Here is a 15,630-nt window from a genome sequence, read left to right on the forward strand (position 1 = left end):
AAATTATTTTAAATTTTTGCATTTTTCAGCTTGATCCTTACTGGAAAATCACAGTTTATCCATTTCTTTAATAGAGCCTGACAAAAATTAATAAATTAACTTTGGTGCATGGTAGCAGGTACTCAGAGCGAAGATAGTATGGAAGTATGTAGGCATTAACAACTGCCAGCATGGGCGACCCTGAGTGTGGAGAACCTTGGTCTGATTTATCAAGCCCCAGTTAAGAGAGGTCATTTAGCCAAGGTTAAGGATCAATTCTACATGGTTAGGATCACAAAGACAGTTATTATTGCAAATAGCACCCCATGCCAACGTCTGGGGTAGTAAGGGCTTATTTTTACAAAATAAATGGCTTGCATAGAATGCAAGTCGTTTCTTGTGTAAACAAATATATACTACAAATAAAATGTCCTCCATGAAAAATTCAAAGCGTTCTCCTGGAGGCATGTCACCATTCCCATAGTTGGCCATGGAGCTGAGAAGTTGAGTGTTCAGGAACATTCTGTGGCGAGCAGTTGAGGGAGCAGTGGAGTGGGTGTGGATATCGGAGTGGGAGGAAGGGAGGTCCAATGACAGGTTCAGCCATGTGGCAAATGGCAGACTGTGGGAGAAGTCACCGGCTGTCAGCAGGATTTTTCTGGCGAATTTAGCCTACGTCCCTAGCAACCATATTGACTTGACCCTCTCACTCAGGTACTAATTGGAGAAAAACATTATGGATAATAATTATTGAAACCTTGGAATGTTGAAGGGGCAATGTAAAAACAAATGGCACAGCAGGGGTCCTTTACCATGGTTACAAAGTTTGATGAGTCTCTCTCAACATTCAACCTTGTTGCTCCGTGCCTCCGTTAGGCAACTTTCCTCCAAGACCAGTTCAATGATCACTGAAAGGGTCTGAGCAACTAGTCTAAGTGTTTTCATTTCTTACTAACCTATTTTTAACTTTTTTCTTTGATTTAGCAATAATGTAACTGCATTATATCCCTGTGCCATCATCCCTAACCCTCGTTATGGACACTTAGCTTTGCCTCAGGCCCATAATGCAGGTGTCGGCCGATAACACCTGTTACAGCCCTCTTCCCCATGGCTGGAGTGCCTCAGTAACTTAGTACTCCTACTTTGTAATCGTAACTGTATAGTAGACTAGGATCTCAAAGAAGGTGTTATATGGGAGAGTGGAACTTATCAATAAAAGTTATTTCAATGGAGGAAAGTACCCACAGGAAGAGGCGGGTCGTGTGACGGATTAGTGTTCCACCAAGTAAGGGGCCAACTATATCAGAGGAATCATGCCCAGGTCTATACAATGCTGTTGATGCACCTGCATATTCCAAACTAAAAACTTTCATTAATGCTTATCAAATCTGACTCATTACTATTTCTAAAGGGTCACATTGTTTGGGATGTCAGGTTACTATGCACTATGTTGATGTGATGCATTTTTATTTTTGGACTTATGCAAGAGTGGTGGGTAGACCTTAACTGGCATAGCTGGGGGTGAGCAGCAGCGCGCCTCAGTGTTACCCGTGTACAGTGCTAGGATACTCCTCACTGTTATCCCTGGAGAATGGGGGCGGGCAGCGGTCGGGTAGGCTAGTAAAGGCACTCTTACTGTTTCTGCGCTTGCAAATCAGGAAAGCAACCACGGCTACGAGGATGAACACCACGGCAAGCAGGGAGAGCACGGCTACCGTCGTGTGTTCAGGAGTCGAGTTCTCTTGGCCACGATGATTGACGTCACCTGGTTTTAATATAAAAGGCATAGTAATCATTTCTTAAGAAAGCACCTCTTCTATTAACAATTCTGTATACAAAAGTATGTGTTAACATCTATTAATACATGAGTAGCAGGCATTTTACAGTGAAAAGAAATGGTTTGATGTGAGGAGTTTCTACCACCTAAAGCGCTAGGATCAGGGTAATTAGGCACACTCATTGAACCTGGTAACGGTTTACACTCCTGATCATTCATGCACACCGTGTCTACTTGTTAATTGTATGTGGCTAATGTGCTCGGGTTTGTAGGCCAAAGCTGCTGTTGCAGGGTGAAAGAAAGCGGTCCACCTTAAGTGAGGGGCCACCTTAAGGCGAGGAGGAAGGACTTGACACCAGGACCATGGGAGAAAGAGGATGGGCTACCAGGGCCTGGGACCAGAAGGATGTAGAAGGCAATTAAGAAGGTTCTCGAGCCATCCGTCTCTGTGTGTCTGTGTGTTGGGGTACGGGGTACTGGCCACGGGCCCAGCGAGGCGGGACACAGCCAGGGGTAACAGCTGGCAAAGAGGTGAAACGTTCCACGAAGTGCGCAAGCCTGTGCCTGCCCGACAGAGCCGAAACGTGAAGGCAGCATGGATCTGTGAAGAGAGCCTCACTGTCGAGTACAGCGTGCCCTGCTGTGTGGAGAGCGGTCGAGGTGCAGCGCTGGAACGGCCCAGCAGAAGAACGGACAACGTGAGCCCAGTTGTGCAGCATGCAGAGGAGGTGTGGTGCGCAAGGACTTCCCCCCCGCCGACAGGACAGTGCTGGCGGTGGCAAGAGATCAGCAGTGCGCGACCCACTGCCAAGGTCGCTAAGGAGGGGCAATGTGCAAGGAAGAAGAGGCCGGCGGAGACGTGAGCCCAGCTGTGCGGTGCCCGACAGACTGACCACAGAGGTGAGCCCTGCGGTACAGGCTGCAGAGGAGCAACTCCTGAGGACTCCCTCCCGCTGCAATACGGTAATGGCGGAGGGAGGGGGATAGCAAACCCCTCCGGGAGGGAGCAGACTGCAAACCAGCCTGCGTGCCCGCCCTTAGGAAGAGTACGGACCACGGTACGTGGGCTACACGACACGTATGCAGTGTAATAGACAACAACAAAAAAAGGAAAAAATACTATAATACAAAGACGACCAGTGTTAATGAAGGACTACTCATCCGAGTGCCACCAGCAGCCAGTAGCATGGGGAAGGCAGGGAAGCCGATGGAGGAGCCGAAACACTGCACTCTGCATTCTGAACAGCACTGATCTCATGCAGAACCGAGTAAACTAATGGAGGGACACTGCTTTGGACCTAATCTTCCCGGCGGGTCTGCAGCTTGCCCAGTGGCACACACCTGAGAGGGTCAGGTGCAGTGGTGTCGCAAAGGACTTAAAACAGGGGTGCCACAGGGACAATTGCCACGTGAAACTCATGGTGCACACAGCACGTGGCAGACCACCGACAGCACAAGGATCAGACCGAAAAGTGGCCTGCTACGAATCGGAAGCATAACGTCAGAGGATCACTAAGCGAGGGAAGAAGCCAAGGCACAGAGTGACATGGCAGGAGACCAACGACATGACAGCGAAGCGAGCGGACAACTGAAAAGAGTTTGTGAAGGGGGTGATCTCGATGACCCTGAGGCAGAAAGAAACCTGAAGATGGCAGAAGAGAGGGCGACAAGAGAATAGAGGCCAATGAGGGGGTCAAGGAACGGTGGGAAAAAGTGGGGCAGTCCGCCCAGTACCGCGCCGATCCCGTTGCATGTTGCAAAGGTGGTAGGAGGGGGGGCAGTCCGCCCGCAGTGAAAAGGGGGCAGTCCGCTTGCAGTGAAAAGGGGGCAGTCCGTCCGCAGTGAAGAGAGGGCAGTCTGCCCGCAGTGAAGAGGAGGGCCACAGGAAAGGAAGCCCAGGAAGGAGGGCGACAAGAAAGGACAAGGGGGGGGGTCAGGAGACCCACAATTGGAGCATGTCACGAAAGGAGGGCCATTGGATAGAACAGGACCCACAAAGGAAGTCGGAAGACCCACATGGTGAGAAACAGCAAGGACCAAGAAGCCACAGAGGGTGGGGAAGTGACTCGGAGTCGACACCTAGCAACAACGCCAGCAGCCGGAGCAGTGCGCAGACAAACCAGACAGGCAATGAGCACAACTCGGCACAACAGTGCACCATGCACCAAGGAACAGAGCAGAGAAGTGCCAACGGAAAACCAAACACCAACAAACTACGGAAAGCACTTCTTAATAGGACTGCAGGCTGGAGGTCACAAAAGGTTGCATGACCACCACAGACATACATTGCACACATCAGTAGCAGACAAATGAGCATCCTGCGGGGAGAGAACAACATCCGCAAAGAATGCCGTAGGACATCGACGGAGAAGGAACAATCTACAAGTACGGAGAGACTAAAGGAGGAGGACACAGGAGCAATGGCTAACAAGACCAAGGCGCACACAGTGGCGACCACCCGAACGCAACACAAGCTGTTGACCCCACAAAGATGTTAAGCAGGCGAGGAGGAAGGAGTTGGCACCAGGGACAGGGGAGGAAGAGGAGCAAGAGGAGGGGCTAACAGAGCCTGGGATCAGAAGGGTGTAGAGGCCAATAAAGAAGGTTCTCAAGCCATCCATCTCTGTGTGTCTGTTTGTTGGGGTACTGGGTACGGGCCCAGGGAGGCGGGACACAGCCAGGGGTAACAGGTGTGGGGATGAAAGAGCTTGAGGACCTAAAATAGCAGTTGAATTGTTTACAACCGTTTGAGGTATCTCAAATGGAGATGAGTCATCTTCAGGGAATTCATTTTGAGCGTGAGTGCTTTCGGAATGCCTGGAAACGAAACACTCTACCCCCTGGTCCGTTGCGGGTTGTGGGATTCATCTGTGTATTTATGAAAGTATCGACTTGCAACACAATTCTATCTTGCCTTCGTGCTAGGCATCATTAAATTTCGAGGCCCTTCAGAGCGTGGTCCTTCTGCTTTCTATTGGCACCCATGAATACTTGTGGAATTTTTGGGCGTGGTATGGATGGACTGCTGCAGGAAAAACTTTTAGAACAGGTCTGGGACAGTGTTGTCTGGTCGCTGACAGTCTCTGAATCCGCAATTGCAGAAGATGAAATTACGTCTTACGTGGCGGCGCCCCTGGCTCGTTTCAAGTGCTTCCCCAGAGAGACTCTTAGATGAGTAACATGTACTGTAATTTCATATTTTATCCAAAAGTTGAATATATAATGCGAACCGACACCAGAGGCAAACGAGTGATTCACAATCTAAGTAGCACATGAAAAGACTCACAAAGACTAAACATGCTAACGAGAAAGAGAAATAAGGAACAAGTTACTTACCTGTAACTGTTGTTCTCCAGCATGGGTCTGGCATGGATTCACATGCTCATGAATATTCCCCGTCGTCAGGCTGGGAATCCTCGGTAAAGAAAAAAAACAGTATCAGTTTCGTTTCTGATCTGTCTTTCGTAGTAATAACCAATCACTGGTCTCTGCGTCATACTGACCACAGCCAATGACTGCCCTCTATCTAAGCACCGCCTCTGGCAGCCATCTTCAGATTTGGAAGCACGTGAAGTGGCAGTATGACCAAGTGAAGAGCCGCAGAGGGGTAGGCGGGAGGGTTCGCATGTGAATCCATGCCAGACCCATGCTGGAGAACAACAGTTACAGGTAAGTAACTTGTTCCTTCTCCAGCATGGGGTCTGGCATGGATTCACATGCTCATGAATAAAGAATACATAGCAGTACACACATGCACAACCACGGGAGGTGGCAAAGGCTCAACATTAAGCATTACATCAAACTCAACATTAAGCATCTTACCTCCTCACCAGGCTCACCTCAGGCGAACAGGTTGCGCAGCACTGCTTGGCCGACCCTGGACTCCTCCCTGGAATCCCGATCGACGCAGTAGAATTTTGTGAAGGTGTGCGTTGACCTCCACGTAGCAGTCCTACATATGTCCAGCAGGGGCACACCAGAAAGGAACGCCGTGGTAGCTGCGATCGCTCTGGTGGAATGGGCTCTCGGACGGCCAGGCAGCGGTCGGTTTGCCAACCGATGACAGTACATGATACAGCCGGAGAGCCATCTGGAAATGGAAGCCTTCGAGAGAGCTTCCCCTGATTGACAGGTCCAAAGTTCACAAAGAGTTGTGACGTCTTCCGAAAACACTTCGTGCGGTCCACGTAGAACTTCAGCGCTCTAGCCACATCCAGCGAGTGCAAAGTCCTCTCAGCCGGCGACGAAGGCGACGGGAAGAACACAGGCAACACCAAGGGTTCATTGAGATGGAAGTCCGACGGTACCTTGGGCATGAAGGAGGGGTGCGTCCTGAGCACTACCCTCGTGTCGTGAAAAGTCAAGTACGGGGCCTTGCAGGAAAGGGCCTGGATCTCTCCCACCCGTCGTGCGGAGGTGATGGCCGCAAGAAACGCTGTTTTCCACGACAGAAACTTCAACGGGGCCGAGTGCAGAGGCTCGAACGGAGGTCCCATGAGCTTGGTCAGCACCACGTTGAGCTCCCACGCCGGGGCCGGAGCCTTCACCGGCGGGAACGAACTGAACAGTCCCTTCATGAACTCTTTCACCAGACGATGAGACCTCAAGGACGTCCGCCCCGTGGTTCTGGTGTATCGGGAGAGCGCAGCAAGATGAATCTTGATGGACGCGTGTGCCAGTCCAGCTTTGGCCAGCGTCAGCAGGTACGGCAGTTCCTGGGGAGCCGTAATCCGTAGAGGGTTAATCTTCTGTGCGTGGCACCAGACAGAGAACCTCTTCCATTTGTGTCCGTAGCATTTAAGAGTCGAGGACGCCCTGGCCTTTGCAAGAACCTCTCTGCAGTCGGCCGGTATGTCGTATCCTCCAAACTCTAGCGCTGCAGGAGCTAGGCCTGCAAGTTCAGCGATTTTGGGTCGTGGTGGAGGATGGCGCCTCCTTCCCTGGAGAGTAGATCCGCGTCCACCGGCAGCTTGATTGGCGGGGACGTTGACAAGTCCAGAAGGTCCGGGAACCATATCTGCCTCGGCCACGCAGGTGCGACGAGGATCATCCTGCACCGTGACCTCTTGAGCTGGTTGACGAGCCGGATTAGCAGTGGCAAAGGAGGGAACGCGTAGAGGAACAGGCCCTCCCAGGGGAACGAGAAAGCATCGCCCATGCTCCTCGCCTGGGGAAACCTGCTGGCGAACCTCCGGCACTTGGAGTTCGTCGCCGTCGCAAACAGGTCGATCTGGGGTGTGCCCCACCATCGGAAGAGGCGATCCACTAGATCCTGCCGTAGTTCCCACTCGTGGCACGAGCGCAGCTCCCTGCTGAGTGAGTCGGCGATGGTGTTTTTTTATCCCTGCCAGATGAAACGGCACCAGAAACATCCTTTGGGCGATGGCCCAATGCCACAGGTCCTGCGCCTCCTTGGACAGTGCTGGGGACCTGGTTCCGCCCGGTTTCCTGATGTAAAACATGGTGGTGGTGTTGTCGGTGAAGATCCTCACCACCTTGCCCTTGAGGGACGGAAGGAAGGACCTCAGGGCCCAGAACACTGCACGGAGCTCCAGGACGTTGATATGGATGGACTTCTCCGTCGGGAGCCAAAAGCCTCTCGCGTGCAGATTTTCGGTGTGCGCTCCCCACCCTTCCAGGGAGGCATCCGTGGTCACTGTCTCCTGGTGGTCTGGGGTCTGGAAGTCCATGCCCGCCGTCAGATGCGCGCGGGTGTCCCACCACCGGACCGCTTGGTGTAAACTCTCGTCGAGTGTGATCCTCTCCTCGAAGCCGCCCGTCGTTTGGATCCAGCGCGCGTCCAGGAACTCCTGCAACGGGCGCATCCGGAGCCTGCACATGGGAATGAGGTAGATGCAAGAAGACATCATTCCGAGGAGGGACTTGATGGACCTCACCTTGGCCGCGTCGGAAACCAACATCCGCTGTACCTTGCCCAGGATGGACCTGGTCCTGTCCTCCGACGGGGAGGCCAGAAGGGACACTGTGTCGAGCTTCACTCCCAGAAACAGTGCGTTTTGCGCGGGTACCAGGTGGGACTTGGTGTAGTTCACGGAGAATCCCAGGTCCGTGAGAAGTTGGACGGTCCTTGCCGTGTGCTCCACGGCGAGCTCCCTCGTCTTGGCTCGGATGAGCCAGTCGTCCAAGTAGGGGTAGACGTGGATCCCCTTGCGGCGCAGCTGCGCCGCCACCGGTGCAAGGCACTTGGTGAATACCCTGGGTGCCGACCGTAGTCCGAAGGGGAGGGCTTTGAACTGGTAGTGACGCCCTTGGACCACAAACCTGAGGAATTTTCGGTGCCCCTTTAGGATGGGAATATGGAAGTAGGCATCCTCCAAATCCAACAACGACAGGAAGTCTCCTTCCTCCAGCTGACCCAGGACGTGCTGGAGGGTGACCATCCGGAACTTCTGCGCCTTGATGAACTTGTTCAGACGTCGCAGGTCTAGGATGGGGCGCCATCCTCCCGTCTTCTTCTTCACGAGGAAGTATCTCGAGTAAACTCCGGAGCCCCGAAGCCTCTTTGGGACGAGTTCGATGGCGCCCTTCCTTAGCATCGCCCTTACCTCCAGGAGAAGCTGAGGGACGTGAAGCTCTTTCCTGGCCACGGGGGGGACGCGCGGGCACCTTCTTTGAAACTCGAGCGCGTGGCCCCGGGCTAAGGCGTCCAGCACCCAGCGGTCGGTGGAGATGGACTCCCACACGCTGACGAAGCTCGCCAGCCGGCCTCCCACCGGGGTGCATCGGTGGGGGCCCGACCCCACGGCCGGTTCAATCCTGTTTCGACGAGGCTTTGCCGCCTTGACCTCCGTGGCGACGACGGCGGGGTCCGCCAGACTTGCCTCGTCTTCTGTAGGCCTCCTGAGACGACGAGCGGGCCGCTTGACGGTAGGTGGAGAAACCGCCGCCGGAACCTTTGGAGGCGCCCTTGCCTCCGCTGCTCCGAAAGGGCGTCCGTCGTTGCTGCAGAACCCCAAGGGCCCGGGCCGTCTCAGTGTCCGCTTTAATGGCCTGAAGGGAATCGTCCACTGTTTTCCCAAACAGGTTGTTCCCATTGAACGGCATGTCCAGGACTCTGGTCTGTACGTCTTGACGGAAGTCCGTAGCCTTGAGCCATCCACGCCGCCTAAGGCACACGCCGTTGCCCAACTGGCGAAACCCAGTGTCGGCGATGTCCGTCGCAATAGTGATGGCGTGGTCCGACGCCGCCTCACCTTCCTGTAGGATCTCCAGGGCGTCCGCCCTCTTGTCGTCCGGTAGGAAGTCCAGCAGGGGAGCCAGTTTGTACCATAGCTCCCTGTCGTAGCGGGCCACGATAGCCAAGGCGTTGGCCGCTTTAATCGTCGTCGCTGCAGACGAGATGACCCTGCGTCCCATAGCGTCCAATTTCTTTCCCTCGCCGTCCGGTGGGGAAGTCGATGTGGAGGCCGCACCCCCCCCCGCTTTCTTCCTGGCCGCCGCGGAGACGACGGAGTCCGGGGTAGGCTGCGCCCGGAGGCACAGGGGGGTCGCGTCCGGGACCCGGTACTTCTTCTCGTACCGGTCTCTTCTAGCTGGCGTCATGGAAGGGTTCTTGAGGAGGGCGAGGCCCACATCCCAAATGTCGTCCAGTAGAGGCATCGCGAGGACCGTCTTCCTCTTGGCCTCGCGCCGTTGATAAAGGAATCCTTCCTTTTTCTTCTCCTCAGGGCAGAGTTGGAAAAGCTCGGATGCCCTGGCGATCATGGAGTGGAACGATCCAATCTCGTCGGGCGGAGAAGCCCTGGTGGGAGGTGACGACGGTAGATCCTCGTCGTATACCTCGTCGTCCGTACCCGTCGCTGCCGTGTCAGTCCCCGTATCATCCCCTCGGGTGGACGGGGAGGAGGGCTGGACGGTGCGCGACGGCTGAAAAGGAGGTGGAGGGTGAATCCTTCTTTTCTTGGGCGGGGGAACACCAGAAGGTCCCGGTTCAGGATCCCCCGACGGGAGAGGTTCCTCCGTCGGCAACGGTAGTCTCGTCCTTATCTCTGAGCATAAGGACTGTATAGCCAACAAAATGGACGCCGAGTTGTCTTGCGGCGCTGGCAGAGGGGAATCCGACGGGCGATCAGGGGCCCCGTCGGCACCCTCGACGATGTCGTCGTCACCTGCGTCGGGATCCATCCCGACGGGCCGGTCTTCTTCCACGCCAAGGCCGTGGCTTAAGACCTCGATCAGCTCTTCCTCCGAGGGTGAAGCCGAATCTACGACGCCCTGCCCCCCCTTTTTGTTCCCCGCCGGGGATTTCACGGGGGTCCTATCGATGGGCACAAAAGAGGACTCCCTCCGAGGTGGCAGGGAGACTCTGAGCCCCGAGGTCGCCACCACTGGTGTAGCCTCCACAGGCTGAGCCAGGGTCGCCGCGACAGTATCGATAGAGGGCTTGGCCGGATGGATTAAGGCCTTCACCACCTTAGGTGCGCTCACCGCCTTATCCTTGAGGGGGGGGACACTGCCTCGCTCCCCCTCCGATGGGGCCTTCGAGCTCGACCGGGGCCTCTCCAGGAGCTTCGCTGGGTGCTCGCCCTTCCTCTTACCTGACCCAGAGCGTTGGCTCGTGGCTGAAGGTGCCGGGGAGGGAGCGCCCTGCCTGGCGCCCGTGGAGCCCGACCGTTCGGCGCTCCCGGTGCCAGCGGACTCGCAGTGCTTGGCCTTGTGTTGGACCCCCGTCGCCGGGGAGTCCTCAAAGGTCTTAGAAGACCGCTCGGATTTCTTCCTCTTCTTCTCGCCTGACGGGCTCTTCCCTTCCAGCCAGTTGGCGAGACGTTGATGGCGGTCCTTCATGGTCCGCTCCGACATATTGCCGCAAAACGCACAGTCCTTCTCCACGTGCGTCTTGTCCTCATGTAAGCAGTAGAGACAAAAGGAGTGTTCGTTCTCCTTAAAGACGTTCTGCAGCTGGCATCCAGGGCAAACCCTGAACAGCTTTCCGGGCGTCGAGCTTCCCTTCTCCTGGGCCATGTCCGGGCCTGAGAAGCTTCTGGAGTCCTCCAAAAGCGTAGCTCGACGAAATCTTCACCCTTGAGGGGCGCAGACGAATCCGACACGGGTCCCCGTTGATCGGATGGAGAGTCGGTGGAGCTTGAGGCTCTTTTGACCGAAAAAACGAAGTTTTTGAGAAAAAACGTGAAAAAATAGCACTAACGCTCGAGAGCAATAGCACGAGGATCCCAACACATGAACGTGCGGTAAAAATCTGAAGATGGCTGCCAGAGGCGGTGCTTAGGTAGAGGGCAGTCATTGGCTGTGGTCAGTATGACGCAGAGACCAGTGATTGGTTATTACTACGAAAGACAGATCAGAAACGAAACTGATACTGGTTTTTTTCTTTACCGAGGATTCCCAGCCTGACGACGGGGAATATTCATGAGCATGTGAATCCATGCCAGACCCCATGCTGGAGAAATATGAAACAACCTATTCAAAAAATCACCTCCACAATACAAAGTAACAACGAATCCCAAAAATCCCAACACAATCTAAATCCAAATAAACCCTTAAAAGTTGAATTCCCAAGAACATTTCTAAAAAGGATGCTCTACAATTTACCCTTTAAAAGCAGCAGGGCCAGCTTTCCATAGTTGAGTGGCAGAACCTTAGGGGCCTCTCGCTTCTTTTGCAGGCACATGCCATTGTGCATTACACCACTGCCCAGACTGGGAATGCTGGCTTAAATAGGAGGCACAGCCCAATCAAACTGCCTTAAGCATAATGCAGCAAATCCTGACTGCACAGATTGTGCAATTCTGGCTTAAATAGTACGTAAAACCCAATCAAACTGCCTTAATCATAATGCAGCAAGTCATGACTTAAGATCTACTGGCTATATAGTACGTTATTAAGCTGCCAATAGAATGCTGGTGGTAAAAATGCAACAGAGGCGTTCACGTTTACTCTCTATACAGTGGGCTAGGCACTAGCTGGTGGGGGACAAAGGGTAAGGTATGGGAACCACCCCCTCTAAAAACAAAAAAGGAAATGGCAGCAGCACCCTTTTTTAATGCTGACTTGGCATGAGCACATAGAACCAAAGACGTAATTTCACTGAAATGCCAGGGGTAGCGGAAGTAACATCACATGATCCCCCTCCAGTAACATCACAGGAAGTGATGTCATTTGACCCCGCCCCGAGTGACATCACAGGAAGTTATGTCATTTGACTCCACCTCCCGAGTGACACCACTGGAAGTGGCATTATAAAGCATTATCCCTCAGTATACTAAGAAAAATATGGTTACGATATCAATGTAATATGACACATTTCATACAAGAATGGATCATCATATGTAGCAGTGTGTCGAGGCCCATTTTAGCACAGGGAATTTGATGGTAAGGATTGCTTAAAGCGAGCTCAAAGAGATCCCAGGATGAGGTGTTTTGGGCAGGGAGGGACAGGAACTAGGTTGGAATGGCCATAGGGGTTTGCATGGCCATGGATAGTCAATGGGTGGGCAAATAACCAACAATGGGCCTCATCACAAGTTGGGCGGTAACGCCGGCGCTAATAGCGCTGGCGCTATCTGCCCTACCACCAAACCCACTGGCGCCATTAGCGCCGGATCACGGGTTTGGCGGAACTGGAAATCCCCATTCCCCATTGAGCCCATTCGGGAATACCCCATTCCCCATTGGGATCAATGGGGAAATTTCGCGCTCTTACCACCGGCAGATTTCCTGCCGGTGGTATGAGCGTGAAATTTCAGCGGATTTCCCCCCAGCTAACTGGGGGAAATCAGCCGAAGCCATGATCTGACGGACCCTTAAATGCAGCGGTAATCGCGCTACCGCCGCATTTAAGGGTTACTGCCAGACTCGTGATGAGGCCCAATACCTGCAAGGGGGGCGCAAGCTGCCTGCCCAGGACTTCCTATCCTAAACCCACCCCCATCTTCAGAGACCCAAACATCCCATGTGCACCAGGGAAGAACCTTCTCTACCTCCCTAACACCAGAATATTCACAGAGACTATAGAGGACATAACGCCATCTCCTCCTAACCCCAGACCATCTACTTGCCGCCCCCTTCATAACAGCGAACCATGGTCTGTGTAGAAGGGAGAAACAACTGCCACCATTAAAAGTGCAAACCCAGCTGTGTACCACTAGCGCAACACCATTGAGCCAACGGGCACTGTAGAAACAAAATGCATTATAAACAGCCACTGCCAGTGGGTGAGAAGGCCTTCGCTCAGCCTTTTTCCTCTGTGCAGCGGGCTGATCCGGTGGGGGCTAGGGGCTGTGGAGGGGCCCTGCCCACCCAGGGTCCGTACCATCACTTCACAGGGAGATAACGAGCTGCTAGAGGTAGCACCCAGAGGCCGGAGTCTAAATATATGTAACATCACCTCACACCGCAGCTAACAGAAGCTTGCAACGCTCCAAGGCACCATCCTTTGAACTCCTGAGTGTCTATAGTCACAGAAGCCTCTGCCCTTGGGTAAGGAAGGGAAAGCTGGCAGCTGGGTTCACTCCCGCTCTCGTTGCCAGGTGCTTGCTCTGCCGAGTGCCAAAGAGAACATTTTAGAAAGTGGAAGGAACAGAGATAAGAGTATATGTTGGAAGAGGACCTAGACTAAAATATAGTGACTATTGGGGTGGGAGGATAGAGAAACTGTCTCACTGCATCGCAGCCAGGGCACATGCTGCTACCATCTCACACATGCAGCTACCATCTCACACATGCAGTGGAAAACAGTTAGCTAGCTACCTAAGAACCCGGCTTCCCCTTTCACATCTGCTCTTCACCATACAGTTTCAGCCTTCTTGCCCCCTCCAACTAAGGCTGAGGGGGTACATCTATGGGACCCCCTTCTCATTTTGCCAACACTTAAATATAAAACCTTACTTCTGACATTGCCACCCAGGCAAAAACAGTGCCAAATCATATATCTCCAGCTATGAAGCATTCAAACAAACCACATTAATATGGTCTAACATTGAAACAGCACTCACCAACAACCTAGCATCCTGCATTCACCACGACAGCCATTCAACCAACCATAAGAAGGGACACGCAAGAAACAATACCTTTTAATCAATTCATCACTAGGCACCCTACACCATCCACTACAACCAAGCAGCAGGAACAAATAGATGTGCCAGAGGAACCTGATAAGCCTCTTAGAATCTGAAAGCCTTATTTGCGGAGCCCAGGGAAACTAATGATAACAACCTTGAACAACCCAACAGCACTGGCCCAAGCACCCAAACCATCCCAGAAATGACAGGCACCAGATGCCTCCTGATCAATACACGTTCTGCCTCCAAGCACTCCTCAGACATTTTAGACCTTCTCTCCGAAGACCAGATAGACTTACCTTTCATTGCAGAAACTTGGCTCTCAGATGATCAGTCCCTGCTTATCTACGAGGGTATCCCGTCAGGGTTCAAGATCATCTGTGCTAATCACAACAATAGGAGAGGAGGACGCATAGTTCTGGTGCACACAGACTCCGTTGTCTCAACACGCTCCAATGACACCATCCCAGACTGCCAATCAATCACTCGGACCTGCGGCATCTGTTACACAGCTACACTAAGCTTCCTCTTCATCTATAGACCTCCTTCCTAAAGCCCCACTTTGCTGATAAACTTGCTGACGTTGCCGCCATCCTGTCTGTAGATTGCTAACTACTAGCTATACTTTGAGATATTAACATCTGGCTCAACAAAGAAGGTAACGCTATCACAAAGTCACTTGGAGGTAACATTGCTGTATTACACCTCAAATAGAAGGTCAAGGGCCCCACCCGTATAGCTGGACACGCTCTAGGTGCACTTTTTTGTAATATAAACATAATCACTGTCTGTTTCCTAGTGCACCTCCTGTGGCAGGGTCACTTATCTATCCCGTTCACAATATTCACAGAGACACCACGCCTCACAGGACCTTCAAAAGAACCATCAACCATGACCAGCCCTTCAAAAGAACCAACCACCATGACCAGACTGTGAAAAGAAATACACATCAACTACTTACTGGAAAGACTATAAGCAACCAGATCGACTGATATCACACAAACACTTCCCATTTTCTCCTCTATTGTCTTTCCGCCTGCTTTCTGCAGAGGACCTACAATATACCATTGATTCCACCCATCAGGATCTCCTGACAACCCATGCCCCCACAATCTTTACAAATCAATCATGAAATCTCCAGACTTGAGACCAATTTTTCTATCCCTCCGGAACGACTTCATCAGCACCGGAAGAGTCTCAACTCAGTTGAAATCTGCATTCTTCAGACCTTTGCTCAAAAAGCCAGGAGCAGACGTTTATGACACAGCCAGCTATCAACCCATCTCAAACACGCCTTTCATAAGAAAACATTGGGATAACTTCATATATCGTCAACTCCGGGACTTTATTGAAATACACCAACTCCTGACTGAGGCACAGCACGGTTTTAGACGTTCTAGGAGTAAAGAATCAGCACTGTGCTCCATTTGGAAGACAATTCGGATGAAAACTCAGAGAGTGCACTTAGGCTGCTAGACGTCTCTGCCGCTTTCGACCCCATCAGTCACGTGATGTGACTGAAAAGACTGGAAAATATTGGTATAAAAGAATCAGCTCTACACTGGATCACCTCCTTCCTCACGGGTAGAACGGAAACCACAATCTTGGGCCCCAACAACTCGCAGCCACGCCCACTTACCTACCATGTACACCAAGGATCCACATTCTCTGCTCTACTTTTCATGACATCCCTACTTGACATCAATAAATCTGGTATCTCATGCTATAACTACGCAGATGACACACAAATAATCTACACATTTGTGAACAACCCATCCCCAAATGCCGCAGATATTAAAACTGCCTAGCACAGGTGGATACATGGATGACAGCAAA

The 15,630-nt window shown here is 52.5% G+C and overlaps 1 protein-coding gene across 3 annotated transcripts in view; it reads right to left on the reverse strand.

Moving 5' to 3' along the window:
* Positions 1-15,630, reverse strand: part of CXCL16 (C-X-C motif chemokine ligand 16) — a 273,289-nt gene that overhangs the window by 23,855 nt on the left and 233,804 nt on the right. For all 3 annotated transcript variants that reach the window (XM_069646606.1, XM_069646603.1, XM_069646604.1), the window contains one exon: positions 1,616-1,744. In XM_069646606.1, coding sequence (XP_069502707.1) covers positions 1,616-1,744 — 129 coding nt within the window. The remainder of the gene's footprint in view (positions 1-1,615; positions 1,745-15,630) is intronic.

The sequence above is a fragment of the Ambystoma mexicanum genome, chromosome 1p, assembly GCF_040938575.1.
Source record: "Ambystoma mexicanum isolate Mex_15411 chromosome 1p, UKY_AmexF1_1, whole genome shotgun sequence".
In the NCBI taxonomy this organism is placed as follows: Eukaryota; Metazoa; Chordata; class Amphibia; order Caudata; family Ambystomatidae; genus Ambystoma; species Ambystoma mexicanum.